General features: G+C 37.6%; 2 protein-coding genes across 3 annotated transcripts in view; one reads left to right on the top strand and one right to left on the bottom strand.

The window, feature by feature from the left end:
* LMBR1 (limb development membrane protein 1) overlaps positions 1–10033 on the top strand; it is a 65880-nt gene extending 55847 nt beyond the window's left edge. For both annotated transcript variants that reach the window (XM_018084952.3, XM_025896358.2), the window contains 4 exons: positions 180–270; positions 1746–1812; positions 6080–6241; positions 8166–10033. In XM_018084952.3, coding sequence (XP_017940441.1) covers positions 180–270; positions 1746–1812; positions 6080–6241; positions 8166–8248 — 403 coding nt within the window. In that variant the 3' untranslated portion in view covers positions 8249–10033. The remainder of the gene's footprint in view (positions 1–179; positions 271–1745; positions 1813–6079; positions 6242–8165) is intronic.
* Positions 10034–21467: 11434 nt separating this feature from the next.
* Positions 21468–27730, bottom strand: part of RNF32 (ring finger protein 32) — a 185041-nt gene continuing 178778 nt past the window's right edge. The window contains 4 exon segments of the mRNA XM_018084940.1: positions 21468–21626; positions 21810–21930; positions 21932–21969; positions 22408–22496. Coding sequence (XP_017940429.1) covers positions 21468–21626; positions 21810–21930; positions 21932–21969; positions 22408–22496 — 407 coding nt within the window.

The following is a 27730-nucleotide window of genomic DNA, read 5'->3' as shown; positions in this document are numbered from 1 at the left end:
ACACTGGTAATTTACTAAGACACTTGCCTGTAAAGAAGAAAGAAATGGGTCAGTCCTTCTCAAACACTTGAAGTGTTTTTGTTTCTTTTTTCTTTAGTTTTTAAGACTTTTAGGAGACTGCTGAGAACTTGAGTGAAGCTTGCATTCCTTGGAGGTTCCTTTTTCCTTGATTCTCACAGCTATCTCATGGTATCCTCTGTTGTTGGCTTCTACAGTCTTCGTTTTTTTGAAAATTTCACTCCCAGGAAGGATGACACAACTATGACAAAGGTGAGGTGCAGTCTGGGATGGGGATGGCCCCCTCCTCTCTTTCTTGCCACCCAAGACAAACTGACTCTCTTAGTAATTGCCCTGAATGGCTCATTTGCAGTGATCAGTATTTGTTTGTAAGCTGCGTAAACACAAACTGGAAGATTTTCAAAATGCTGAATGAGTGGGAAAAAGGATGTGCTCTGTTTAGCTTGGATGGCATCCATTCACTTGTAAAAAGCCGGGAATGGCAGAGCTTGTTAACTGGCTATAGAAAAGCAAGTGAAAGAACTTTTCTCAAAGAAAACGTATTGCTAATGAGTAACTTTGATTGTGCTAACTGTACTTCAGGGAGCTTGTTTGAGTTCTGAACAAGTCGGTTTCTAGAAGTAATACAGACAAAGTAATTCAAATTTGAATAATTAAACTAAGACTGAGGAGGGCTATTCAGCAACATTTAGCAATCTAAAGCTAATTTGACTTTCTACAATTTACCACTAGCTTCTCAATAATAAATGCTGTTACCTAATGCCTAGGTTTTTGGCAAAATATTCCCACAGCTGACAAGGGGAGGTGATCAGTAACTAAGGAACAGATGTTGAATTTAGTTTTTCAGTGTGTTTCATTGTTTGTTTTTTGTTGTGGGCTTTTTGGTTTTTTTTAAGTAATGGATGAAGATATTTTTACTATAAATTGTTAGAAGGGAGAAAGTAGGTCAACACACAGAATGGTTATACTAGATAAATTGTAGAGAGTTGGAATGCTCTTATTGTTTCCTTTTAATTGTTTACAGTATGCCAGAAATAGTGTAGGGATAAATAGTGAATGCACAAATGTCTACCTACTTTCAAAAAGTTTTCAGGTTCGTTTTTTTTTTCTTTTAGATACTGATAGAAATAGGACTGAAGAAAATGATCCTTTGTGAAAGAAAGTTTCAATTACTCTTTATAAAGCCTTCACAAGAACTAGAGTAAAATCTAACAGCTGTGAATTTTTTTGTACTATTTAAAGTAGACAACAGGCATTGAATTGAAAGGAAGCTCTTTGTTGTAATTTTTTAAATAATGCTAATCCTGCAAGCAGTTACATCCAAGGCTTAAGCTGATGATGTATCAGTCGTCTCTTCTAAGCCCATGGAATGATTCTTTTATAAAACGTTTGCAGGAATTAAGTAAACAGTTGATGCTTTGCAACGTGGTAGTTTTGAATTGTTTTGAATCTAAGCATATGTAACACTTTGATTAAAATCACATGATGACATATTTGATTTTTTTCATGGATCATCTTCATCTTGTGTAACACCATATGGGAAAGTGTAACAGAAGTCAGCGAGACTAACAATATATTACTATATTATTAAAGAAAATTGCTTTATGTTTAATTTGTAGAATGTACCTTTTAAGAATTCTTCTTTTTCATCTTGACCACTGTTTTTCTTTGTGTTCCCTTCAGCAATCTCATTTATCATTTAACTACTGTTTATCATTTTCAAACAGATCATCGGGAACTGTGTCTCCATCTTGGTGCTGAGCTCTGCTTTGCCAGTGATGTCAAGGACACTGGGTAAGTGAAATGGAAGTACAACACACTGTAATAAAGGATGTTTAATTGAATTTAAAAAAACAACCCGACAACACAAAAGAACAACCTACAGCTGTATTTTAATTTGTCATCATTTTCAATGGAAAGAGCATGTATGCATGGGCTTCTTTTCTACACCAGAGTGAGCTGTTGAATGTACATTCGACATACATGAGCTGCAGAACATACTTTCTAAGGAAGAGATGCGAAGCATTTTCTACAGAATATATTCTTTTAAAAAGGTAGGTCAGATTGGAAACTTAGAACAGGAGATGAGGAGAGGAATAGTTATGAGAACTGATTGTCCGGGGAAGTATAAAATAATTTCATGTTCACTGTGAAATTACAGTGCTCAGTTTCTGTCAAAAAACACATTCAGGGATTCCAGGTAAAACATTTGAGATAACATTGAGTGAAAATGTTTTTTTAAAAACAGTTAATGACCCTTCATTTATTAAGTTTTTTCTTTATCAGCAATGATACCAGGCTACTTTCATTTTCTCTAAAATAATCTGCTTGTATTTTTTGTTAGTTCATTTTTCAAATTAAAAAATTCAGAGTCCAGCGTAGCAGAACTGAAGAAATTCTGATTCTATTGTTAAGAACTGGCAGTAGCATTTGAAGTAGTTAAACTATTTTAACCAGTTTGAAAGATGTTTTGTATCTTCACCTTGTTCAATAAGGTAATCTGCAGCTTGAATTCTTGAAGTTAGATTTCAAGGCTATTATATATTTAAGTGGTGCGGAATTCTTGCAGCTAATGTGAATTTCATTGGGAACATTAAGTGGAACTAAACAAAAGTCTTCACCTCGGGCTGTACAAGTCTTAAATACAAGATGAGAAGTTTTGGCTGAGGCCTACAGACCAGCAGTGCATGCCCAGCAGTTCTGTAGCTGATTTTCTTTTCAACCAGAATACTGCTGAATCAAGAGTAGTTAATGTTTTCTAGTAAACTACACTGTATATTGTCACACTGGGTGTATCTACAGATGAGGAGTTTTAGTAGATTCAGTACTCATTTCTACAACAGACAATAAAATCTCTGTAATGCATTTTGGAGCGTTGAATCTTAAAAAATGCATTCTAGAGCTCATTTTTAAAAAATCTCTAGTAAAACTTCACAAAAGTACAAAAGAATAATTCAAGTATTTAAACTAGTGTAGATTTAAAATACAGACAGTACAATAAAGATCTAAGAAGTAAAACGGTTCTAGCACACAGAGCAAGATGTTATGTTGAAAAATCAGTGTTTCAGAACAGAATTAAAATGTTAGTTTGTGTCCAGTGAGTTACTGCATTCAAGAATTGTTTAAAAGAAAATAAAATTAATTGTTAATGATCCATGAGATTAAGAGTTGATAATAACTGGATTCTGTGGCAGTAAGTGTACACGCTGGGTCCATTGTTGTCTCATAGGAAACAGATTAATGGTAAAACTCACTTAAAAAACAGACTAACAAATGAAATTCCTGAATAGTTTGCCATAGAGATAAATAAAAGAAGAAAAAAGATGGAACAATTAACACACAGCTAACAAATGCACAGTCACAGCTGTCCAAACAGGATTAATAGAGTGTATTAGAGTACAGTGAGTCATGTGGTGCTTTGCAAAAATATCAATGTGTGTTGCACTACATGCCACTGCCCTGTGGCACTGAATAGATGAAAAGAAATAAATATGTTAAGCAGATTCATAGTCTTTTCTCTTTATTAAAAAAGCAAGTTTCTAGACTATACTGAAAAGGCTGGACTTTATCCTTATGGGAAAGGTGAAAAAGCAAAAGTTATCTGATACATGCACTGACCTTCTTCAAGTTTTAAAAATGGAAATAGAATTTTTTATGTTTCATAGCATTCTTATTAGATATGTAGGTGATGGATGTGTCTAATCTGTCATTCTTCCAGAACTCCAGGAAAGTTTTTACTAAAATAAGTTATTCTACTTAAATAAGTTAATTCATTTTTTCCCAGAACTTTTCAGTCTTTTAGCAGCCCTTCAAAAATGTTTCCCATCAGCACCATACTGCTAACCACCGAGAAACAAATTGGGAACAGGGCACTTATTAATCAGGAACACAGAAACAAACAATTGCAGACAAAATGGAAATTTCTAATATACAAAAGTTCTCCTAGAATTCTACTCTTGAGCGTTAAAATCCCCCGTAAACAGGGATTTTAAACTTCTTTGTATGTACAGTCTAAAAACATACTATTTTTTTTAACCTGAAGAATTCTCTAATATTTTGTAAATTGTCACCAGCTCTTGTGTATATGTATTTGGAGCAGTAGAGATGCAGGTTTCTATTCAACTACTAAATAGTTTTTCAAATTAGTCTTGTTTTTTTTTTTCTCTGTGAGCTCAGTAGGTACTTCTTCTGTAAGAAAGTCATCCAAAGCTTTTTATCTCTTTCTCCCACAAGTTTACGAAATGTTACTGTGTCAGATCTTTTCTCATGAGCAGTGACATTTTTTATTTGTAAGAAGAAGTTGAATGTAATATATAGACAGTATTTTCCCACCTGCTCTAACAGAAGTGTCAGGGTTCATTTCTGTTTGTCCTTGTAACACTGCTCTGTGGGTTGCTGTTCTTCTGGACCTATTTGTATCAAGGAATGTTATTCCTTTTCCAGAGAACTCTCGCCCTGGTGTTCTACCTGTTTTGTTTCTTTTCCTTTAAAGCTCTGGAAGACTGTACATTCAAATCTGACTTTCTCAATTTTCCTGTAACCTCACAGTCTGACTGAAACACTGCTGCCTTTGGAAATGTTAAGGACACTGTTTGCCTTTAAGTGGAAAAGCAGTTTTTTGTCCTTCATCTCTTTACCAGTTAATTCAGGCAGCCATTTTCTTCTTTTTGTGGTAAGATCTTCTGAGCTTTTTTGATATTTCTCCCTGTTGCTATTTTGATCAGCTTCAGTGATTGTTTTGCTTCATCCTTTGAAACTTTTTCTTTTCATTTTCTTCATTTTGGGATCTTTGCCTTAGATATGAAGTTTGATTCCCGTGTTTTGATGCCGAGTACAAGAAGTAGGTGTATCTTTTAACATTGTGATAATTAGCTGCAAGTCTTTGGTATCCAGTCACAATGAGATTCTTAAGTGCCAAGCTTACCCTTGAAAGGAGGGTAACTGACCCTTAATTCTGTCTCTCTTCCTTTATTATCACTGTTGAAGTCAGTTCTTAAAAGACCCCAAACCTTTATGAAATAACTTAACAGAAAACTCACTTCCAGGAGCTTCAGAGCCAGGGCTGTTTTGTCATTGCCTCATTTGGTGCTGCTGTGTTAGTTCTGGGATAAAGCAAATCTTCTTTTGCCTATTGTAAGAACAAGTTTTCCTGTGACATCATCTACACCAGAGGTTTTTTGGGAATATAATGGTTTAGCAATCATAGACAATGGTTTTGTGGGTATCCTCTCAATGTTCTGCCATTTATTCAGTGTGGTACTTGCTAAGACTTGACAAAAGAGCAGCCTACGGTTCTTCCTCTCCTGCTTTCTGGGATGGGCCCTACAGCTTGTAGACATTTCCACGTGTTGGAAAAATTGTGTTCATTTAACTGTAGTGATTGACAGGCCTTTGATCAGCACAAAGCCCGAGTGTCAGGGTTTGAGATGCACTGTGAAGGAGACCTGTCAGCACCGTCTTTCAGCCACATACTCCATGGCTGTAGCAGTGGGTTTATCCAGGAGAAAAACTGCAGTTGCAAAGATGTCTTTAAACTTTGGTTTCAAAAACAATGGCTCTGGAAAAACACTTACAAAGGCTTAGTGTTTACCACAAGATGTTGTGGCTCTCATAGAAAGGCTCTTTGCTACGTGTATTTTTTTATAAGGAAGCCCATGGGGCATTTCATCCTTTCTGGAATAAATAAGGATTTCATAGAAACTGAAGTTTCAAGCAGTTTTCATGCTAAAGCTAGATTTTTTTTTTCCTAGTTTTATTTATTTATTGAAATTATAAAAGCCAAGTTCTTACCTAGAATAGACAATTTCAACTCACATTATTCAAGCATTTTCCTAGGAAATTTAGGAAACATTTTGGTAAGGGTTTTGGTATAGTTTTATAGTGGTCAACAAAGTAGAATATGATCTTGAGAACACTGTCTTGTGCATTTAACGGTGTGTCTTCTAATGTGTTGTCTGAAAGAAATCTGCATTCAAATGTAAATGTAATAGAAATAAATTTTTATGTTTCTTTAAAAAATGTTATAAATATTTTGATCTAAATCTTACATGCAATTTAACAGGAATCACCAGATTTGATCTGCTTGGAGACTTTGGAAGGTTCAACTGGCTGGGGAACTTCTATATTGTACTATCTTACAACTTGCTCTTTGCTATCATGACAACATTGTGTCTGGTCAGAAAGTTCACTTCTGCTGTGCGAGAAGAGCTCCTGAAGGCATTAGGTAACACAGCTCTGAGAATTCTGTTTGTGCTTGAAGATTTCCTTTCTCCACTGTTGTTGCCTTGATGTGCATGTTACTGGTAAAGTTCTGGAAACTTTTCTTTTGGTGGAAGTTTCCGTAAGTTAAAATGAGGATTCATAGCAGTGTGGTTTTTTCTGAAGAGTCCAGAGCTAAAGTACAGTGTTGATTTTAATGATATGTGAGACTTGCTGATCTGCAGTTGGATTTTCAGCCTTTGGAGAGCACAGTAGTGACCAATTATTACAAACCAGAACTGCAGCTTGTGTATGGGTTGGCTGTTTTTTGTTTAAAGCAACTTATTAGCTCCGTAAAATAGTGGAGGTCTTCGCTGCTTTGTTGTGATGCTTTTTTCCAGCACGTGTTCAGAAAATCTTTGTATGGAATATACAGAATCTTAGCAGATGTCTGAGTCAAACCTGTACCTGATATAACAAAAAATTTGATCAAATTGTACATTCATATTTCTTGATCATAGAAGAAAGACTTGAAACACATTTGATACTAAGAGGATAAAATGTACATATGTATTGTTGTTGCTACATCTTGTCTTTACTAATTAACAAGTCTCCTGTCTTTTTAGATCCTTAGAGTGGTATTTGCTTATATTGTGAGGATTAATGGTGAAACTTAATTGTTTCTTTGTAACTGTGGATTCAGTTTGCAGCATCTAAAAGTTACTCATGTTAATTTTCACTGATTACTGCTTTCAGAGTTGTGATGCTGAAACAAACTCCAAGCACTTCTCAGAGTGCACCTCTGCTGGTAGCAAATTAGGTTAAAATTATTGTAAAATAATTATAAATAAAGTGTTTAATAAAAAACTATGTATGTTGAAGGCAGTGTAACAGACCTGAAAATGCAGGAGCAGTAGGATAGGTGGTCGCTGAATTTGACACAAGTAGGGAGTTATAAACCCTGAAATGTCCAGATTCCTGACAAAAACCTGGATTTGTTTTCACTGCTGTACATAACAAACAGTGTCAAGAATGAGAACCAAAATTGGCCTATGACCAAAAAGAGTTCATGTAATATTGGGACTTACAAATAAGACACTATTGAGGAGTTTTAGGTTCTTTAGTAGTGCAGTCAATTTTGGAATTCCAGCAATGCAAGAAATTTAACTTTGTATGTCATGGCACTTGAGTAAAACATTCAGTATAGTCTACACTAAATGAATTTAAGCTCTTTCCATTTTTGATCCGTAATTTTAGAGGCTTGATAGGAGAGTTCAGAGAGGAACTGTAGCAAGCAAGGAAGGACTGACATCATGCCTCTTGTGAATAAAATATGTTTAAATTTACCACCTTTCCCCACCTCCCCTCCCTCCCCCCAAAAAGAGTAATTTAATTACTTGCCTGGGGCAGGATGTGAGACTTGAATTAGCACTAATAGTAGAGAACTGTGCAATAAGAACAAATGGCTGGAAACTGAGATAAATCATAATAATGTAGGCCTAAAAATGTTATTAGACATATAAACACTTTAGAGAGGTGATATGGTCATCACCAATGACATTTGGATCAACAATGGGTGATTTTCAGAAAGATGCTATAGTTTAAAAGAAGTATTTTAGGTAATTACTTAGGTCTTTGTAGGTTGACAGGGTAAAGTATTGCAAGTCTTTCTTGGTTCTTAACATCTAAGCCTGTGATTTCAGCAATGTTAAGTGAGGATTCTCTGGCTTCCATACTTGTCTGTTTTAATGGGGTTTTCTCACTTAAAAACCACTGAGGGAATTTCCCAGAAGTAATTCTTACCGGAGCTAGGAGGTCAGTTCTGGTCTTCAGCAAATGTGAAGTCCTTAACCACAAAGTAGAATTTGGATTCTCTGTATTCTTTTGAACTCATGTATGCATGAAACATGGGAGAGTCTGAGTTTTATCTCATTCTTAATATTTTGCAGGATTAGATAAACTTCATCTATCAAACAATCCAAGAGACTCGGAGACAAAGCCGTCCGCAAATGGCCATCAGAAATCACTGTGATAACAATCACCTGCAATCAACAGAGCTGAAAACATCAACCTCATGGCATTCCCGTCATCTCATCAGCATTTTTAGATTGCTTTTAGTTGTTGTTAGTTTGGGTCCAGCCTTGTCTCATTTTTGATGCTCTGTGCTTCTGAGGAAGTTAGGTGTGTCACATTCTTCTCTTTCCAGTGAACTTTTGGTCTGCTTGTTTATTCCCCAGTAAGTTAATGCAGGAGGTGCCTTGAAGACTGGAAACTGAAGAGAATAACGCATTCCTTTTTATTTGTTGAAAGTCTCACATCTTTATTTTTAAACTTGTTACCATTTTGAATGCACAGTACCTCCTGTGTTACACAAACACAGCTATAAAGAATAACTTTGGGACTTGGTTAAAAAAAAAAAGAAGAAAAGATACACTTGAAGCCCAATATGACCCTTACTGGAAATGTAAAGTACCTGGAGTAGGCATCCTTGACAGGAGACAAACAGTTCTACAAGAATGTCTTAAAAATAGCAGTAACTGGTGGAGATCACAGTTCCCTTTGTGCTGCATACAGTAGGCTGTGTCATGATGCTTTCTTGGAAGGCCAATGTTTTCAGCTGTCTGTCCTTAGCTCTAAATGCCAGGTTGCTTTACTGGTGGTCAAACAATGTCTTATTGAAGTCCACATGAAGATTACCTTCAGTGTTAAATCTGAGCCTAGTATGCTTTGTAAAAAGCTGTGTAGACCCCCTGTCACAGCTCTTACAGTTCTGTGAGCTACTGTGCTGTGGAGGTCCTTTACCCTTCCCAGTACCCCCCTGTAAAATTCTTGATGAACTACTGTGTGTAAGCAGTACTTGTAATCAATGCAAGGAGCACAGGCCTAGGAGGCTGCAGTTGCAGTTTTCTACAGTCTTTAATTTGAAGTAAATTTCTCTGAATTTGTACTCCAGTTACCAGGATTTCTGTTCAGTGGCACAGTTCAGTGTCTGTCACTAGCCTGTTTTTTTAATGTACACATGAAGATGTATATAGGCCTATATGTATAGATATCATAAATTAAGATTATAGAGATGACATAGGTGGTTTGATAAGTAAAACTTGTGTGTTCAATCTTGGTAGTTTGAATTTCTGCAGTGTTACAGTTTAACTGCTCAGAGACCTTAGATTCAGGATGGCATTGGTGGGTGGTAACATCCTTTCTCATAGCATTACTGCAGCCTTGGGAATCCTGTAAGCAGTTTACAGTAAAGAAAAAAACCAAGTAAGTATTCAAAATCTGGTTGCATTTTTGTCCTGCTTCAAACAGATTGGAATGGGGACATGTTCAGTGAGTGCCCATCATGTAGGGAGCCAGAAAATATTCCTGTTTATTTCCCATTTCTGTAAAACAACTGTGTCAGTCTGTCTGTAGTTTGGGGTTTTATATATGATCAGTTGGGGACAACTTGCTTTCCACTGTGGTTCCGAAATAAGGTAAACCTTGTGTCAGAAACTCTTTGACTGTTCTCCTGAGATGACTGCTCTGGGCTGTCGCCCTTATTGCTGTCTGTGTGAATGTCTGCTTGTTTTTTTCACTAAAGTGCTTAAAAAATCAAGCTCCAGTACACATGAGGATTTCTCTTTTTTTTTTTTTTTAAGCTGCCTTTTCTGACTTGATCTGGGGCATAATGTAAATATTGCTGTAGTAAATATGATGCTAGAGAGTTACTTTTTTGTGTGTGTGATTGGTATAAATGCAAGGCTTATTGAACTGACTGTTGATGTGTTGTACCAAGTCTTGGAAGACAAAGTAAAATTGCTTGATTTCACTAAGATTTACAAGCATCTTTTCTGTTGTTTGAGTTTAATGCTGACACTTTAGAGAGAAATCTTTATCTGAGTCAAAGTTCTGCAACTAAGAACAGGGAGCTGTAACTGAAAGTTGTTTTAAAATGTGTTTACATTTAAAATATTGGGAGATATATTATTAGGGGCACCATTCAGGTATTCTCAGAGCTTGTAGCCCTATGTGTTAGCATTATAGTTAAAAACAACTGAAATGTGTCCACTTCTTCATGCAAGTCATTGTATGACAAAATTGTCCTCATGTCTTGATGGGGCTGGTGAATTGTGGTGTGTGAGGCCAGTTAGCTATATAGAAATATTTTTGTTACAAAATTAAGACAGTTATTTAAATACACTCTGTGAAACTGAAGAAATTAATATTAGGAATACACCAAGGGAGTGTGAACCATCCTTGGTCTTGCTCTTCATGCCTTTGGAGAGATGTTTGTCCTGACACCAGTGACCCAGGAACACAGAAAAGGGTGGATTATACTGTGTGTGTGGTTTCTGAGAGTGAGTTGGGCAATTACTTAAACTAAGCAGAGGCAGTTCCTGCTGAGAAGCACCCAAGCTTCAGGCAAGGCTTTAAAACTCATTTTCAAAACAAGCATTGCAGCCTTGACTGTCCCCACCCCTTCTGCTGGGTATTGCAGGCAGATGTATGAGTTAAGCTATGTGTGGAAAGATTTTACACTGGAATCTGTGGGATAGTTGAGATGCTGTGTGGTTTCCAAGGTGGATGGGAAATTCAGAACTACCCTGTGCAACTACTGACAGTGTTTTGATTTAAAATGAGCTGTTGATGTTGTGACACTGTCCACATTAAAATACACCTTTGGCCTTGAAAATGACATGCTTATGCAAAACTTTGTTACTGCGTGTAAGATACAGGTCACTGTATACTCTTCACAGAACATATTGTCACTTAAATACAAGCAACTGGTAATTCATTAATGGATATTGACAGTACATTCCTAGTATTTTGACTCATGTAGAGTCAGGTGTTCTATACCTTCAAGGTATATACAGCTGATCTTAGTAACATTAACATCTGCCTCACTTCTTATGAGGCAAAAGCACATCAATGCTTCCATCTTCAACTAGATACCACACAAGACCAAAAAATAGATGTAAACTAAGTGTTTTAAGTTAGCCATTTCTTGGCTTTATTCTGTGTTGGTAGCACAATATTAAATGGAGTGGCAGAACTGTAATATTGTGGGGTTTCTAAGCCTAAAGCACACATGCTTATCACTTTTAAGCTAAAAATTAGTGGTATTGGTTACTGTACAAGTAACAATTTTTGCATTCATAGGAAGCTTTGTTTACTGTCTGTAATGTGATGTTTATCTTTGTCCCTGCTCCTCCAATACCTTTGACCCTGTTTTAATGTCATAGAAATTAAAGGATTTGACAAGTTGTTTTCCTTGTCTGGTTCCCAAGTACCACCTCGAGCACCACAGAGGGGAGGGCAGGAGCTCCTGCAGCCATGTGCTCAGTGGGATGGACAGTGACACTTCCTCCAGTGTGTCACCAGGAGTGGTGAGTGCCAAGGGGCTGCAGCCCTCCTCTGTCCCACCAGGTCTCTGCTGCTCTCCTGTGTGTCTCTGCAGCAGCTGATGCTACTTGAGGTGCTCACATGTGCCTACTCCTGTGTAGTGAAGACATGATGGCCCTTTTCTTAAAGAATTTACTGTCTAAATTAGGAAGGAATAAGGTAGAAACAGGTAGAAAGGAATAAGGTGGAAACCTCTTCCTGCATATGGGCTTTCCTTGAATTCTTAAAATTTTTTTTTTATTTTCCTTTCTCTTTCTTTTCTTCCTCTTCCAGAGGTGGGATGGTGGCGTACATACAGCAGCTGAGCCTCAAGATCATATTCTCTGATCTTGAAAATAGCAATTTTTTCTAATCTAGATGAAATAATTTGAACAGAGACAGGACACTAAGGCCTTACATATAAGTAACCTCTTTAAAAAGAAATGTGCTTAGTTTAATTTAAAAAAGTATTGATGTGAACTGTGAACCTCTAACTGCTTTAATGAAATAAGATCCCCTGCTCCCTAGCATTAGGATTTTTGTTATTTTAGTGCTGACTTGAGACAATATTCCCTACACTGACTTCCCTCCCCAACCCATGACTATTGAATTTGCTATTGGTAAGCTGGCAGGTTATTTCAGTCACATTAACAGTATTTGAACTCTACAAAAATGCTTCTTTTGAATTCATCCCATTCAGGGAGAGCAGTCTAAGCCCACAGCCACCACCTAGATGGTGATATAACCTCTGCCCCTTTTTCTACCTTGCCCCCTGCCCTTACCTCAGGCAAGGTATACACAGTCTCTGTTGTATGAAGTTGTGATGGTCCTTTCTGTGATCCAGGTGTGAGATGAGCACGTGGTGTGTCCCTCTGCCACACAACAGTTCTAGGTGCTGAACTGGGTGACTTCAGGTGGGGATTGCAGCCTTGGGTTTCCAGGTGATAGCTGGGGTGTTTTTGAGCTGGAGCTTGGCGCTTTCGGCTCTTCAGTTGGGGCTCAGAAGTTGTTCAGGATCTCCTGTCTGTACATGACTGTGCAGTCATTCTCTGTTTGAATGGCTTCTTGCTGTCCCAAGAGTGCTGCATGGCTCTGAGAGGAACTGTGTCCCCCCCAGACCACAGCTGTTGCACTTTAACAATTAAAGCCTGAGAATATTGGTCAGAATCTTAGGAAGGAGAACACATCTCACGAGGAATTGACGCTAAATGTGGCTTCCAGAATCCCCAGTGTGCCCAGTAATTGGGGAAGGGTGGTAGGAAATGATGTGAGCTCACCTGTGCAGACTGTTTGATTATATTCCTAGTCAGTCTTTAAAATTCCGTGTTACTAAAACTATATTTAAAATCCTGAAGTTCATGGAACTCGGGGGCTGATGAAACTTTTTTCTAAATCTGGCCTTAATTCTTGAAGACATCTAACATCTCATCTTGCTTCCCTTTTCTGTGTTTTCAAGTCATTCATTGTCGTACTCTGTGACGTTGATGTTTAGAACAGATACTCTTCTTGATCCAGACAAAACATGAAATAGCAGAAGAGGAATCTACATAGGTCTGATGTATGCACTGTAAGAAAACATACCAGAAGGCAGCTTTAGTGGAAGGTTTTTGAAATGTTTCACAGTTGAAGCACCTAAAACTCTTCTTTCTAAGAGAAAGAAGAAACACGTATCATTAGTATACAAACATCAATTGTAGGGTTTCTAAATACGCCAGTAATTCACTGACACTGAAAACAACTTCATCAATTCTTAAAATCTGTTTTGTGATTCACAGTGCAACGTTATCTTGGACTTTATAGAAGCCTGTGAACTTCTGAAAATATCTCTTGGCAACAGAAAACCTGAGGATGCTTGCTACTTCTGTGTTCATCACCATATTTTTTCAGTAACTTTTAAAGTTTCATTTATTGCTCTTAGATTTTTTTTTTTAATATATATAGCATTAAATGTTTTAACAAATATAGAAGGTGACTCCAAACAGCCAGTGGTGTCAGAAGTATCCTGTACATACTGATACTCCTGACATATCTAATTCCAAGCTATTTAAAAGCTGTATCTGTATGAAGGCCTCACATAAACACAGAAATTAGGAAATCCTAATTCTTCAAGGTGTTTAGGTGTCTGAACGTTCATATGTACCTCCATGAGCATTTTGAGATGTTGCTTCTAAATGTTTGTTGATCACTAACCTCAAGTGTTGCTGTTGCTTCTGCTCCCCCTCCCCCCATTACATTAAGTTTTATAGGCAGCATCACTGGATGAAGCTCCTTCCTGAACAGGGCTTTATTTTGCATTCCTCATATATTCAGTCCTTCCATAAATACCAGCTATTGAAGTTTTGGGGCACTTCTTTGATTTTAATATATTTCTTTTCTCACATAACCTGTACAGAGACATTCCCTAGTTAGAACTGTTCCTCCGTCGTGAAAATGTTAGCATTTATTCATTAATTTTTTGTTTTACCACTAGATTCCATTTAAACGATCCTGTCACTAGAGCATCCTCTAACAAATTACCAAGAGATAAGTCAGTTTGAATTAGGAGTGAGAGGGAAAAAGTTTAGTCATTGCATATATTTGTGATTTTTAACTTCCAGTGGCGTGAGGCAACCAGGCCCTTTCTCAGTGGGAGTGATGTGTGGTACAGCCCCTCTGAGCCTGTGCCGTGGCAGTCACTGCACAGTAGCTGATGTTCTGTGGAACTGCTGCAGTTCATCTGCCGTGGGATTTATGGGAGTGGGAGCACAGCTCTCTGTGCCTGCTGCCTCGCTCCATCAGAGATGGACACACGCTGTGTGGGCAGAGTGTTCTCCTCAGTCAGGCTTTGTGTGGTCCCAGGGTGAGGATTTCCGTGTGTTTTTGTACCTTTGTATTTCATGAGCATGTTTTGGACCTTCTCTCCTCATGTAAAGTGGTCATTCAGAAAAGTGGCATGATGGCAGTACCTGTGCTGTGGATACAATGGATGTGTTGAAATGCTTAAGGAGAAAATTAATTGGTGCATGACTTCCCCACTTCCACCTAACCATGAGTTTTTCCAGTCTGGACAAAAATTCTTAGAGTCACAAAATCTCTGTGAGTAACTTTCTCTCCCCGGCTTTATATAACTAAAAAAGTTGAGCCACTTACCATTTCTTAAAGGTAGGTTTCAAAAGTATTTTTCCCTTACCTGCTATGAGTTCTATTGCTTTAAAAACAAATGGATAGAAAATGAAGATACATTTGGGTCACGGATTTGAAATCTCAAAGTGTGTGTGTGAAACACAGGTATATACAAAAAAAGGCTACATTTCCTTTCCTTCCCTGTGGGGTTTGAGACCCAACCCTACGTTACCTAAATAGAAAACACACACTGCTCTTGTCTCCGTGGAGCTTTGTCTTTAAAATTCCCACTGAGGAGACAGAGAACATTCTCAGAGTGCTGCTGGCACTCTGATCCCTGTCACCTGGGACCAGCTTCACGTGGGCTTGGATGACGCGACCGTCAAAGTCCAATTCTGAACCGGTGTTTCTATGGCTGTTGCTGCAGCTGGCTGGGCTGTAACGATGGCAGCAGACACCTTCTGTCATGCACTTTCAGGTTTTTCATTGCAGTGTTACTGGTTGAGATCTCAGTTTACAAAAAAAATTAGAAATTACGCACAATCTGAACCGTGTGAGGCTGGGAGATGTTGAACAGGGAATTGGTGGTCCCCTCTCGGTCCGGTTTGTGCTTAAGGCTTTGTAAACTCAATCTTGAGCAACTGACTTTCCTTTCACGTGGGTGTATCTGACCAAGGTATAATACAGCTGAAAAATTGTGCTTTTAGCGTTACTTAAATCCAAACAATACCTTTTCCCCACCAAACCTTTCCCAGTTTGTTTTAGGTCATCCAGGAATACGATTTATAATGTTCTCTGTTGTGGATCCTTTGTTGTGTTACAAAAATAAATGAAAATACTTGCTGCCTTAGGTAGGCTGATTTTTTTTTTCTTTTTGTGAAAAGCAGTGGTATTGTGTTTTTTCCTTTGTTTGAAATGTTACACTGAATGTTTTGTAGGAAGATTTTTTTTTTTACTGTGTTTTCAATAAAGGTAAAGTGTGATTTATAGCAGGGTTTTGTGCCTTTATTTTTTTTTTGTTTTGTTTTAAGCAATGAAAAACCAAAAATCTCTGTGGCATTCTGAATTATGCTGCCAGCAATTGGTGTGAATAGTTGTGTTCCTCCCTTCTCTTTCCTCCTCCCAATTTAACCTGCTTTTCAGATTCTCCAATGGCTATATTTCTAAAATAACTGATGCAGGGAATGTGTTGGAGATTCCTATGCATTCAGAGGCATCACAGCCCTGTGTTTTACGACAGGTGTGCAGTTAATTTGAACCCTCTGCTTTAGGCCAGTGGGGATTGTTTATAGGAAAGTATGGTGATTATGTAATTTGTGAGTAATTTTCAATAACTTAATAGTTTGACTGAAGGGCAATTTTTAATGTATTAAAAACATGACCACTATGTTTCCTAAACTGTCTGAAACTTAAACAGCTTCAGACTTTAATTTCCATTTCACAGGAGCATTTAGGCTGTTTTTAAAGTTCAAGAATCATGTGGATGGAAGGGACCTGGAGATGTCTGATCCATCCAGCTGGGCAGGATCAAACATACCTGCCTTATTCCTGGTATTTAACCAGGCTGGCAGGGACTGTCTGTGATGTGATTGCTGTCTCTAGGCTGTATATTCCAGTGTTTAATTGTTCAAGGTTTTCTAAATGTCAGATGCGAAGGCTCCTTGCTGCGCTCTAAGCTTTAATTTGATTCTCAAATGTCCACAGTAAAACAAGTATTTCTACTTGCACCAGCTTTTTCCACACCTGAAAGGTTACATTTCCCTTTATCTTCTGTATAAGAAATGACCCCCAATTCCCTCAACTGTTTTATGCAGGCTTCTCATCATCCTCTTTGCTGCCTGTGGGGATGCTCATGCGTGCCTAGAAATGCAGAGCTCAAGTGGACACAGAAACCTTCAAGCTTGAGCCCTGGCAGTACATTATGTCTTTAGTAATTCTTTCTTCTTTTTTTTTTTTTTTTTTTGACAAGCAGTAAGAGAAGAGGCATCTCAGTTGTTGTCCTCAATATGGATTTTTATGACCTACTGCCTTAAATATATTTCCACATATTGCATATAGGCCTGAGAAGTCTTGTCTTCATATCTGAAGATGCTCCCACCTGTGCTCAGCAAAATAAATACCTAAAAGCAGTGAATGCTTTTCTTGAACTTTATCATCTCCTTGAGTGCAATCCCAGCTTGCTGGGGGTTTCTCCCAATGTACCACAGTATCAGATCTCTGCAGGGACTCACACAAGTCTTAGGCTTGCCTTTGTGTCACTGCTCCTAAATAGAGCAGTTTTAAGGACCATTTTGACACCTGTACCATGACCATACAACATGAGCCTTTTTCTCCATGCATTTCCTGGGAGTGAAAACCTGATAGGAAAACAAGGAGCCATTTTTTTCAGGGAGTGTGGGTTGGGAAGTGGAAGGTGAGGTGGTAGAAGGGTTGAGCTTAAGGTCAGGCAACCTGATGGCATGTGAACACTTTCCTATTGTTTAATTTTTTTTTTTTAATGCTTCCTTCCTACTGCTAAGGTGACCCTTCATAGCATATATCAGAATATTCAAAGTCAACTTTTCTAGACCCAGAGAATCAACAGTCCAAATCCTAAAAAAAGGCCACAGAAAGTATGTGAAGAGCCCACTTAACCTTCTAAGATTTCATATAAACTTCGAATTTCCTGAATTTCCTGCTAAATATCAGATTTGATCCCATGTGTTCTTTTGATTCTCTGGTCTGATTCACTTCTAATTTTGAACTGTTATAACTTAATGTATTTCCAAATGATCCCTAACACAACAGTTTATTGAAAGAATGTATCCGTGTGTCAGTACAAACTGGATTTAGTTTCCTTGTTAGTTAATGCTGATTTAACAATTTAACATAACAGAAAAGTTCCCCGAGAGCCCTTGTATATGGTATTTAAATCCCAATGTGATGAGAGAAGCAGCAACCCCTTGTGTTGTCTGTAAGAGAATTCTGTGTATAGCAAAGAGCTGATGGGGAACCTTGTGCTTCCCCTCACAACTGCTCACTGACAGGAAAGACAAATCTGAGTGTCTCCCACACTGACCTTGGGTGGTATGTGTAAAACAGAAAACAAATAAACAGGGATCCCACCACAGGCCTCCTTCAATATTTACATTTTGTGGTCTCCAAACAATCCTGAACAATGACACCGTGTGCTCCCTGAAGGACTCATGAAATAGGTTATGTCTTTAATATTCTAAAGTGATTATGTATTTAATTAAGCAACAACAACTCTAGTGAGTTGTACCTGAACTGTTGTTACCTGGGTACTAGAACTGAATCTACTCCACACTGTCATTTTAACTGCTCTTACTGATTTAATTTTAAAGCCTAAATTCAGGAAATACAAGGTAAGATGACACCTAACCCTTATATAGCTTATGGTTTCTGTTCACTATCAAGTAAAGGTTGATCCATTTGAAAACAATTTTGCTCCTGATTTTTGCTTGGTCTTCATTTATATGGGTATCAAACTTGAACAGACCTGGCCTGTGTTTGTAAGCAAGCGAGGAGGGATGTAACAGAAAGGTAGAGCAGCCACGATGGTGCTTTCCAAAAGCTACTCAGGACACAAAATTTGAAGAATAGCAACCGTGCTGTAGCTCAGCCCTTATCCAGGGTCTATTTCTGTGAATGGGAGGGAACACAGGCAGTTTGGGGTCAGTTCCAGGACCTGCCCTCTGTCTGTGAACTCGGACTAGACAATCTGCTGAGGACAACTGACCACCAGGGAGAGCTGAGGGCAGGGGGCAGCGTGGGCTGGGACACATTAAGCCCCTCTCTGTGCCTCTGCTGCTTGTGCCTTCTTCCCTTAGCAGTGAGAAGCCCTCTGTTTCTTCTCCAAGCTTGCACTTCCCTTCCCTGTTTCACTAAGTGATCCTGAAAGTCCTTTCCTGAGCCTCCTTGAGCTGGAACTGTAAAAATAAAGTGGAAAACTCTTCTCCTACCTGAGACAGGGATCCATGAAGTTCCTCTGCTGCTAAGATACTATCTCCTCTGAGCTACTCCTGTATTTTCTGCACTATGACCTGACCCAACTCACATCCATCAATCAGCAAATAAAGTCTAAGATTGAGAAGTAAAAAAAAAAGGTAGCTGAAATGTGATCCAGAAGTTTTGCTAGCTGGCAAATCAGCCTAAACTATCAATGAGAACAGAAAGGAAATCAGCATTTTGTATAATTTGTTAGTGTTAACATGTTCTGGGATTTAAATATTAATGCATAATACTGAATAACCTTTTTTTCCCCCTAAAACAACTGGAACTGATTGATTGCATTTATTTCTGAAAACACCGTGCCTCTACGTTTTAAGTCTGTGACTTCTGAAAGCTCGACTAGAATGGCACAAACAGGCTATGTGAAATACCCCATTGGTATGCAAAACTGCATCAGTCATCTGTACAGCAGCACAAGACTATGATAAAATGAAACGGTGAAACAAAGTGCCGAGGTGAACTTTGTCCACAGGGAAGCCTTTTTAAGTGATCCAATGTCAGCAAATTGCTTACTAATGTGTTGACTTATGGCAACCCTCAAAAGTAAAATGAAAAGGCTGGAATTTACAGCATATCAATGAATCAGTTGATAAGCTTTTACTGGTTTAATATCCTCCTAGTTTTGGTGCTTGGAGCCACTTCAAGTTAGCAACAGAATGTTTACCATCTCGGTGTGATAAAGGAAGTCAAACGACTAAACAAATTCCAGGACCATTATACTGTTTGGTGAGATTTAAATTAAAATCGTTGGGAGAAATCATGTGGAGGGGGAAGGAAGAAACTAAAGTCAACTGCATCATTTCGCAATGACTTACCTCGCTTCCTAAACAATGGCAAGATTTTTAGCGGAGCTGGAGATAATGTAATGCACTTGAAAAGATTTAATTGCACCAATAAAAGACTATACCACAATTAAATGACATACGGAGTGACATTTATAGATAGGATCAAAGAAATTCACTGCCTAACATGCTGAAGCAACACCCTGCTCTCTGTGTATAGTAGTGCTAAAAAGTAGCCTACTTTGGTTTCAGTGACCTTTCTTATCTACTTTGATCTAGATTATTAAAAATTTTAATGACAGATGTAATAAGGGCTACTGTAGCACCCTGAAACAAGTAATATGTGTCCTTCCCAGTACTAATATTTCAGACCTTGTTTTTTATTTTGTGATATTTATTTAAGTGTATGAGACTTGACATTTAACCTTTGTGATCCTTCCAGAGGCGGCAGGGTTATTAAAAAATAAATTAGTTTTTTTCCCAATTGTGACCCCTTTTGGTTATGCTAATGTTTAGGGAGTGACATTTTAAAAGCACAGCACAATTTTGAAAAGCAAGTTTTATTTTAGGAAAGCTTTTTGACGTCTGGAAATGGATAGCTCCTTGTGAAAACTTTCTTTAGTGTTTTCATTAACCAACACTTAAAAGTGTAAGAGTGAATGGCAGGAAAACTCATCTCCTGTTGCCACTTGAAAGCCACTAAGAAAAATAAGTACATATCCTTTAATCACAACAAGTACTGAATTCATTTAGACCTGGCTAATTGTTATGAGAAGACTATAAATGTATTCTTAATAGAAGGTGAAAAAGTGGTACCTGTTTTGTTCCCTGCAAAATCCTGAAGTGTTGCATATGAAAATGATTTCCTACTACTATGGACTATATATGGAAACTATATTGAAAGAAGACCTACCCACGCCTTTTATAATTGAGTGATGAAGTGTGAGCAGTCTATCAAGCTTTTTCTCCCTAAATTAGGTACAAAAAACAGGGACCCTAAAAGCCAGCCCACCATAGGTAGCTTGGTAGGTTGCTGCTGTAGCCATCTGAAGTTTTGTGGCAGAAATTTTAACAGATGATACTTTAGGAACCTTCTTCAACTTCCCATTAGTGACACCCTGTTCATAGCTCAGCATGGTATGTTGGGCCCATGGAAAACTGGCAGCCTTTTTGGGAAAGAAGCATATGACTGCTTCCCTGGTCCTTCATGCAGAAAAATCTAAGTGTTGCTCTTGTCTGTTCTCATCACGCTTCTTGAGGACAGTCACGACCCACCAATGGATTCATTTATTCCAAACTTAAGTGCTTGAACAATTTTAAAGTAACATCAGCTTTTTTCAGTCACCCCCATATTCATTTGCTCTGCTACAGGGAAGGACTTTGCATTGATTCCAGAGGCAGCACAGCAACCAGCAGTCTGTCTCAGCCTTAAAGCTGAGAGCAGTGTTTCCTCTCCCTCCTGCCGCTGTCAGCCCACGAGCAGAGCAGCAGCACCAGTTTTGTTCCACCACTGTGCCAGGACACTTCTAGGGTACAATCTCACTGTCACAGAGAAACACGGAATATAGCAAGAGGGGGTCTGTACCTCCAAAGCTCTCTTTTTGCTCTCTGAGCAGACGTTAGAGAGGGGCAAAGCAATGGAATGGAGCTACCTGGTTCAGTGTTCAGTGAGAGAACGGTGACAGTGAAAGGAAGTAATGATTGTTTATGGATTTATTTGTTTCTCCCCTTACTGTACCCCCTTCATACAATTCTATAGGAAAATAGATCACTGAGATTTATCAAAAAGAGAAGGGAAAACAGAGAGCCTCACAAAAAGCCCAATATTGTTGGGCCTAATATTGCCAGGCAACTGGCAGGCCTTAAAATTAAATATTTAAATAATTTTCCTTCTAAGTGGAATGAACAGACTAACAAAAAAACTGAGTGACTCCTGTGCTGCCTGTTTGATATGAATAAGAAGAAATAAATGAACAAGAAGAGAGCTGATATTTAGGAGTTCTGATTTAAGGAAGGTGAATCACACAAAAGAAGCAGACCAAAGAAGCGAATGCAACATAACTTTTTCTCAAATAATTGCTTTCTTAGTTTACTATCCTTAGGAGGCACTGTTTCTCTCAAGTCTTTCTACGGTTTTCTAACAATATATCCCTCCAGAAAGCTTGAATTCCCTAAGATGAAATTTTGCTCAAGAGGAGGAGACTCGAGCTAATATACCTATTTGTATGAAACAATAATTTCATGCATTTTTTCAAACTTTAACTTTTGTAGTGCATTCATTCTGTCTATTAGCAAATATTTAAAACTTTTGGAATATTATTTAGAAACTGATACTGTCCAGTGACACACAGGTAGCAGAAGTAAGGCTTACCTAATAGCACACTTTATTTTAACCAAACATGCCACATCATGTATCACTCTGGTCTGATACTGCTCTTTTCTACACATAGGACAACTTTTTGCCTGTAAGTTTTCCAAAGGTTTTCAGGCATGCCTGAAAAAATAATTACAATTACTTATATTTAATCTCATTGGCACAGATTAAACAGGATAGATTACAGAATGTAAAAACAGTTTATTCATCAATCCATGAGCACTCTACAAGATGCATATTTTTAAAATTAAAGTGTTAAGAGAATTTTGTAAATCTCCATGTGTTTGCATGAAATTTCATGAATTAAAGTACTCCAGCTTAGTATATCCAGGTATAGCTCAGTTAGGAACTACACATACAGTTTTTAAAAAGGTAATAAAAAAGAATAAAGTGCTTCATCATAAAATAGCCTTAAATTATATTTCTTATCATAAAAATCTGGAATCAAAATTACTTTTCAAGATGATTACATTTAATTCATTAAGATATTCACTTAAGTGGTTTAATTAAAATACTCATCTATTATGTGCTTGAATAGTTATATGAAAATGTACTCACTTTATGGAGTACATGGGAGCATGAATGCAGCACCTGTTTTATCAAAGGAGAAAAATAACCCCAAGAACCAAACCTGACTTTAAAGCATTCTAAAAGCTGAAAAGTAAAAAATGCTGACAAGAAAAAATCTGGCTGCCTGAAAGGTCATCAGTTTCTGTCTGTTACTACTGCAATCTTTCCAGTGAAAATAAAATTAGTTTGTGAATCTGTGAATTTTGTATTAACAATGCATGGAGTGGCAGAAAGCAAGAAATGCCAAATGCTACTGACTGGAGGAAAGATTACAAAAGAAACACGTAAAATGAAAGCTGATTAATTTTTGTCCTTTTTCACAACAGAGATGTTAAATTTAGAGAAGTGGTACACATCAATTGCAGCATTTCACGCATACCAAAAAAACCCCAAAACAAAACCAAAAGAGAAACTCTGTTCACAGGCTACAGGAAAACTTCACCTTTATCTGACCTAAGTTCCCACCAAATGCTGATGATCTACATCCCGACAAAAGACATAGAGTTGGACAAAAAAGGCAGTTGGCTCTTAGAGGAAGGAAAAGCTGGGAAAGGAGTGAACAAGTAGTGAGCACTACTGAGCTGGCAAACACAAGAGGATTAATGGCCAGCAGCCAGCTGAAGGCAAAGCTTTCAGATACAGTGGCTTTTTCCCTTGAGGGAGGAAAGCTAACGAAACACCGAGGACAAAGAGAATTCCAGAGGCATTTCCCTTTTTTGTGCCAAATCTGAAGTAACCTTTTTAATGAGTGTTGTCTTTTGCTCTCTCTTGTCAAACTTCAGACTTTCAGGGTAGCCAAAAATTGGCAGAATGGTCTTTTGCCAGATCTGTCCTACCTGTCTTTGGACAGTCATACGTTTTCAGTTGATGTAAAAGGAAGCAGAACCTCTGCATCTAAGGTTATTGAAAGGCTTTGATTCACATCACAGACTTGGCTGTAAGAAGTCTTCTTGAAAAATTAAAAAGGAGAACAGGCAGAAAAAACTACCCTAAATATGCGCTGCAGAAAGAAACTTGCAAGCAGTTGGGATAATTCTTCTAATTGCCATCATCACCTCTCTGAAGCAGTACTCTCTTCAATCAGTCACTTGTCCCTTTTGCTTAATATTTTCAAGATGATAGATGAGAGAATGTAATAAAGCATGATGTATTTATGCTTATGTGTACACACATACACTGAACAAAGCCATCAAGGTAAAATGCAGGAATTTGATCAGGTAACCTAAGGAAGTGACTGACTGGTATTAAATCTACATCTATTTCCATGTTCCAAATAGAAATAACTATTGCACTGAACTGCAATTAATGAAACTTGTGAGAAAACAAAATATATCTTAGATTGTATAAATAGCGAGTGTTTAGCATTCTGATGAATGAAGGCCAGGATTGTATCTAACAGCAGTTTAAATGAAGCAGAAAATAGTCTATACCTGCTTTGAAAGAACAGATAAAAAGGCTGATTACCTTCTCTACTATCATAACTTAAGAAGTGAACAAGTACTACCAACCTTCCTCTGCCATGTCATGTCCAAAATAACATCAGACAAACCACTGACAGGCAACATACTTCTTCATAGTGAGTATCTAAAAGGGCTACAAAAGAGCTGGAAAGGGACTTTTTACAAGGGCATGGAGTGATAGACAAAGAGGTAATGGCTTCAAACTGATAGAGGGCAGGTTTGAACCAGATATTGGGAAGAAATTCTTCACTGTGAGGCCCTGGCACAGGTTGTCCAGAGAAGCTGTGGGTGCCCCATCCCTGAGCAGTGCTCAAGGCCGGGTTGGATGGGTCTTGGAGCAGCCTGATCTAGTAGAAAGTGTCCCTGCCCATGAGAGGGGGCTTGGAACTCCATGATCTTTAGGATCCCTTCCAACTCAAACCATTAATGAATTAACTATTCAGTAACTATCAGAACTTCTTTTACGTACAGGATTTGTACAGGATTTTTCTAATGTAAACTTTTATCTGTGAGTAATTTGGATTTATTTTGTTACCTTTTCAGAGCCATTAAACTGAGATTAACTGAACAATGTAACAATGCACAATAACATAATTTCAAATCATCAGTATAAACAAAATCTGTTAAAATTAATTTGTGAGGTTTTCTCCAGCATTGCATTCATGTGTTCTTAAAAAAAAAAATGAATGAAGTGGTATAATAAAAAACTGTTGCTGCTGAAAAATACTGAATTGTGATGAAACTGTAACATATTCAACAGAAATAAAGAGCACAAAGAAACAAAGATATTGTCACAAGATGCCAGGGATAGTGTCACTGTGATTGCTGAGTTTGTTGATCTTAAATGATAACCATGAGGTGCCTTGCTGTATGTTCATGTGAAATCTCTGCCTTCTTAAAGAAGGGATCAGTGAAAATACTTACAGTATTCCTGCCTATCCCCACAAAGTCCAGAGTCAGTATCCTAGTAGTAAAAAAATATGCTGGTATGTACAGCAATGTATAGATCTTTTCCATTTTTGAAGACCAGAAGAAGCAGCTTGTGTGGATTTACCAAAATCCATGGAGGAATGTCGAAGGCATGTTTAATAAGCCAATAACATGAGTCCATGATGAGGCCTCAATGGTATTTGACAAAACAAGAAAGGAAGAGGGATATACAATAATTACAATGAAAACTGATGGCACCTAGATGAGAGTTCTAGTTCTAAATGGGAAGGAAAGGGTAAGCTCTTTCATTCATACCAGAGTCTTTGCATAAATCTGACATTACTGTTCGAGACATATTTGTTCTGTATAAGCTTTCAAAACCCCATCAGGCAGCTTGTGTATCCAAACCCATTGTACTAGTTATGAAGGAAAAAGGAATTCTAGCAAACCAAAGAATGGGGTCTTGGTGATCCCCTCACTCAAGTAGCTCATTATTCTAGGACAGGATCTGTTAATTTTTGAGACATCCATCTACAGATGTATATCATTAATCATCTAAAATCTGCACAAACTGCCTTTGATCTTTTTAGAGAATTTTGTGAGGTGCTAAAGAAATTATAAGGAATACTTTCTTCCCTTTGGTTGAACTATGTGCCTACCCTACTTCCTTGTGAGGTCATGACATCCTTCAAACGTAAATCTGTTTGAATCCATGTCTTGGAACAACAGGATGGCTTTGAGATTTCAAGCTGGGTCAATTTATGCTTTCGGAACAACGCGAAGAGTGATTTCGCTGAATGTGGTTTTGCTCACATAGACCCCACATTGTTACTTTTGTTACCCTTGTAAAGGTATCGAGAAACAAGGTCCCATTTTGATAGTGCAATATGGACAAGCAATGATGAGAAAATCTGGATAGGGAGGGAGTGAACAAGAAGCAAAGCAGTCATAGCATGAAAGACAGTATCACAACATAAAAAGTGCCTGCCCTTGATTTCCTTCCAACTACAGTGGTCAGAGACTGTTTTTGTTTTAAGGAAGAAGATGAGATGGCTTTGTATATATCCCTGGGGTATAAAAAAAAAATGCTTATTTAAAATTTTCACATATGGATTATTGAAACTGAAAGGTATTTGTGGTAAAACCTAACTTCAAATTGATACAAACCAGCTGGGATATTTGTGAGGGACAGGTTATACAGGTGTTTGGAAGGAAAGATTTTATACTACATAGTTGGTGAAGGAAAACTGGCAGCAGGACACAAAAGAAGGGATGTGTGGTCAAAGCAAAAGGCTCTGTGAAGATATTCTCAAAGCACCATTTAAAAAAAATTAAGTAATGAAAACTTACATTTACCACAGCTAAAGACATTCAAGAATTTTCATCCTTATGCATCAAGTTTACAAACCCAACCCATCTATTGACACACCAATTTACATCAAAGTTATTTATCCTAATATGAAGATTATCAAAATGATTGCATGCATTAACTTTGAAACTATTATTATTTGATTTTCAGACTCAAGTGCCTATTGGAAAAAAAAGGAATTATAGAGGCCTGTGTGATTTTGTTTGATTACTCACAAACTCAAGAAGACAAAGGTATATTGAATTACATTTTCAAACTTGTTTCACATTTGCAAGTTTTAAACCACACAATTCTTATTAAGAAAGCTTGGCACAAGCATTTTAAAATAATGTGAGACTACAGGTGAAAATGTTAAAAAACAAAACCCGGAAACATTTTCCATTTAAAAAAATATTTTGGCACATTCTTTTGAATCACTCCCACAAATATTTATATGGAACATTTCAGTAAGTGCTGGGATTTAAAGAGAAAGTACTTCATCTTATAATCAGAGAACATGTTAACACTTGGGCTGCATTTTTTCACCACAAACTTTAGCTTCCATAATCACTCATTATCAATACTTTTGTTAACCCCAGTACCTCTTTGCTGTTTTCCCCTCTGTTATCCTCTCTTCAAAATGAACCAAAGAAAACCCTGCCCATCTTTAGAACTATAACCATGTAAACATAGTAATAATCAGCTTGTTCTACTACCATTGTCCTGTCACTTGTTACACTCACTTCTTTGTTATTTGAAGTTTCCCTCTTAACCTTCAGCTGATTCCAGAAGGCAGATGCCTGTGCTTGCAGGGAGAGTCACTGATTTACATGGTTCCCTTTAGAGCTGGGACTCTGCTACAGCAAAGGAAACGTGATCTTCAGAGAGGCCCGAGGCTGTTTCTATGAAAAAGAATAAATAAAACAACTATTAAGGACGATGAAAGTTCATTATGTTTAAAATTGAAAATTGTGGAGCCAAGTGACCCTGTAAGTAGTGCCTAATCAGGACAAGTGGAAGGATGGAGACAAGAAGACATTCATGGCAAAAATACTGTTGAAGCCTTTAGAAAAGGGAAATGCAAGACTGAAACTGAGAGATGGGAAGCACATTTGCTCTCCTGGTCTGTTAAGATGCTCCCTGGCTTTGTTTTTCTAAGAAATATCATCTGTTGCTGCTCCACAACTGTACTATTATAATACTATTTAAAAGTGAATTTTCTCACCAGGCATCATTCCAAGCCCTCACATCTGTGACTTTTATCTTGTTGAATGTTTGCTTCTAAACTGAAAAAGGTATTTAACTACAGGTGTTAATTCTTCCCTGTTTTAGCCCCAGGACCATTGTAAAAACAAACCTTTTTAACTTGGAGCAAAGGTGGGTAGATATTAATGAAGAATACATTTCATGCAGCACAAGTAAATGTTTTTTTTACAGAATAAGGAGTAAAACAGTTTCAAATAGGCTTAAAAAAATCTTAATGCTAAAATATTCCCCCAAATAAATACAGTATCAAAATCACTGCTGTTTCCTTGAGAATAAAAGGTAAAGAAAGTTATAACAGTCAATATAC

This window comes from Manacus vitellinus, unplaced genomic scaffold (genome assembly GCF_001715985.3).
Source record: "Manacus vitellinus isolate BGI_N305 unplaced genomic scaffold, ASM171598v3 scaffold_79_pilon, whole genome shotgun sequence".
Lineage (NCBI taxonomy): Eukaryota > Metazoa > Chordata > Aves > Passeriformes > Pipridae > Manacus > Manacus vitellinus.
This window is presented reverse-complemented; position numbering and strand designations above follow the sequence as displayed.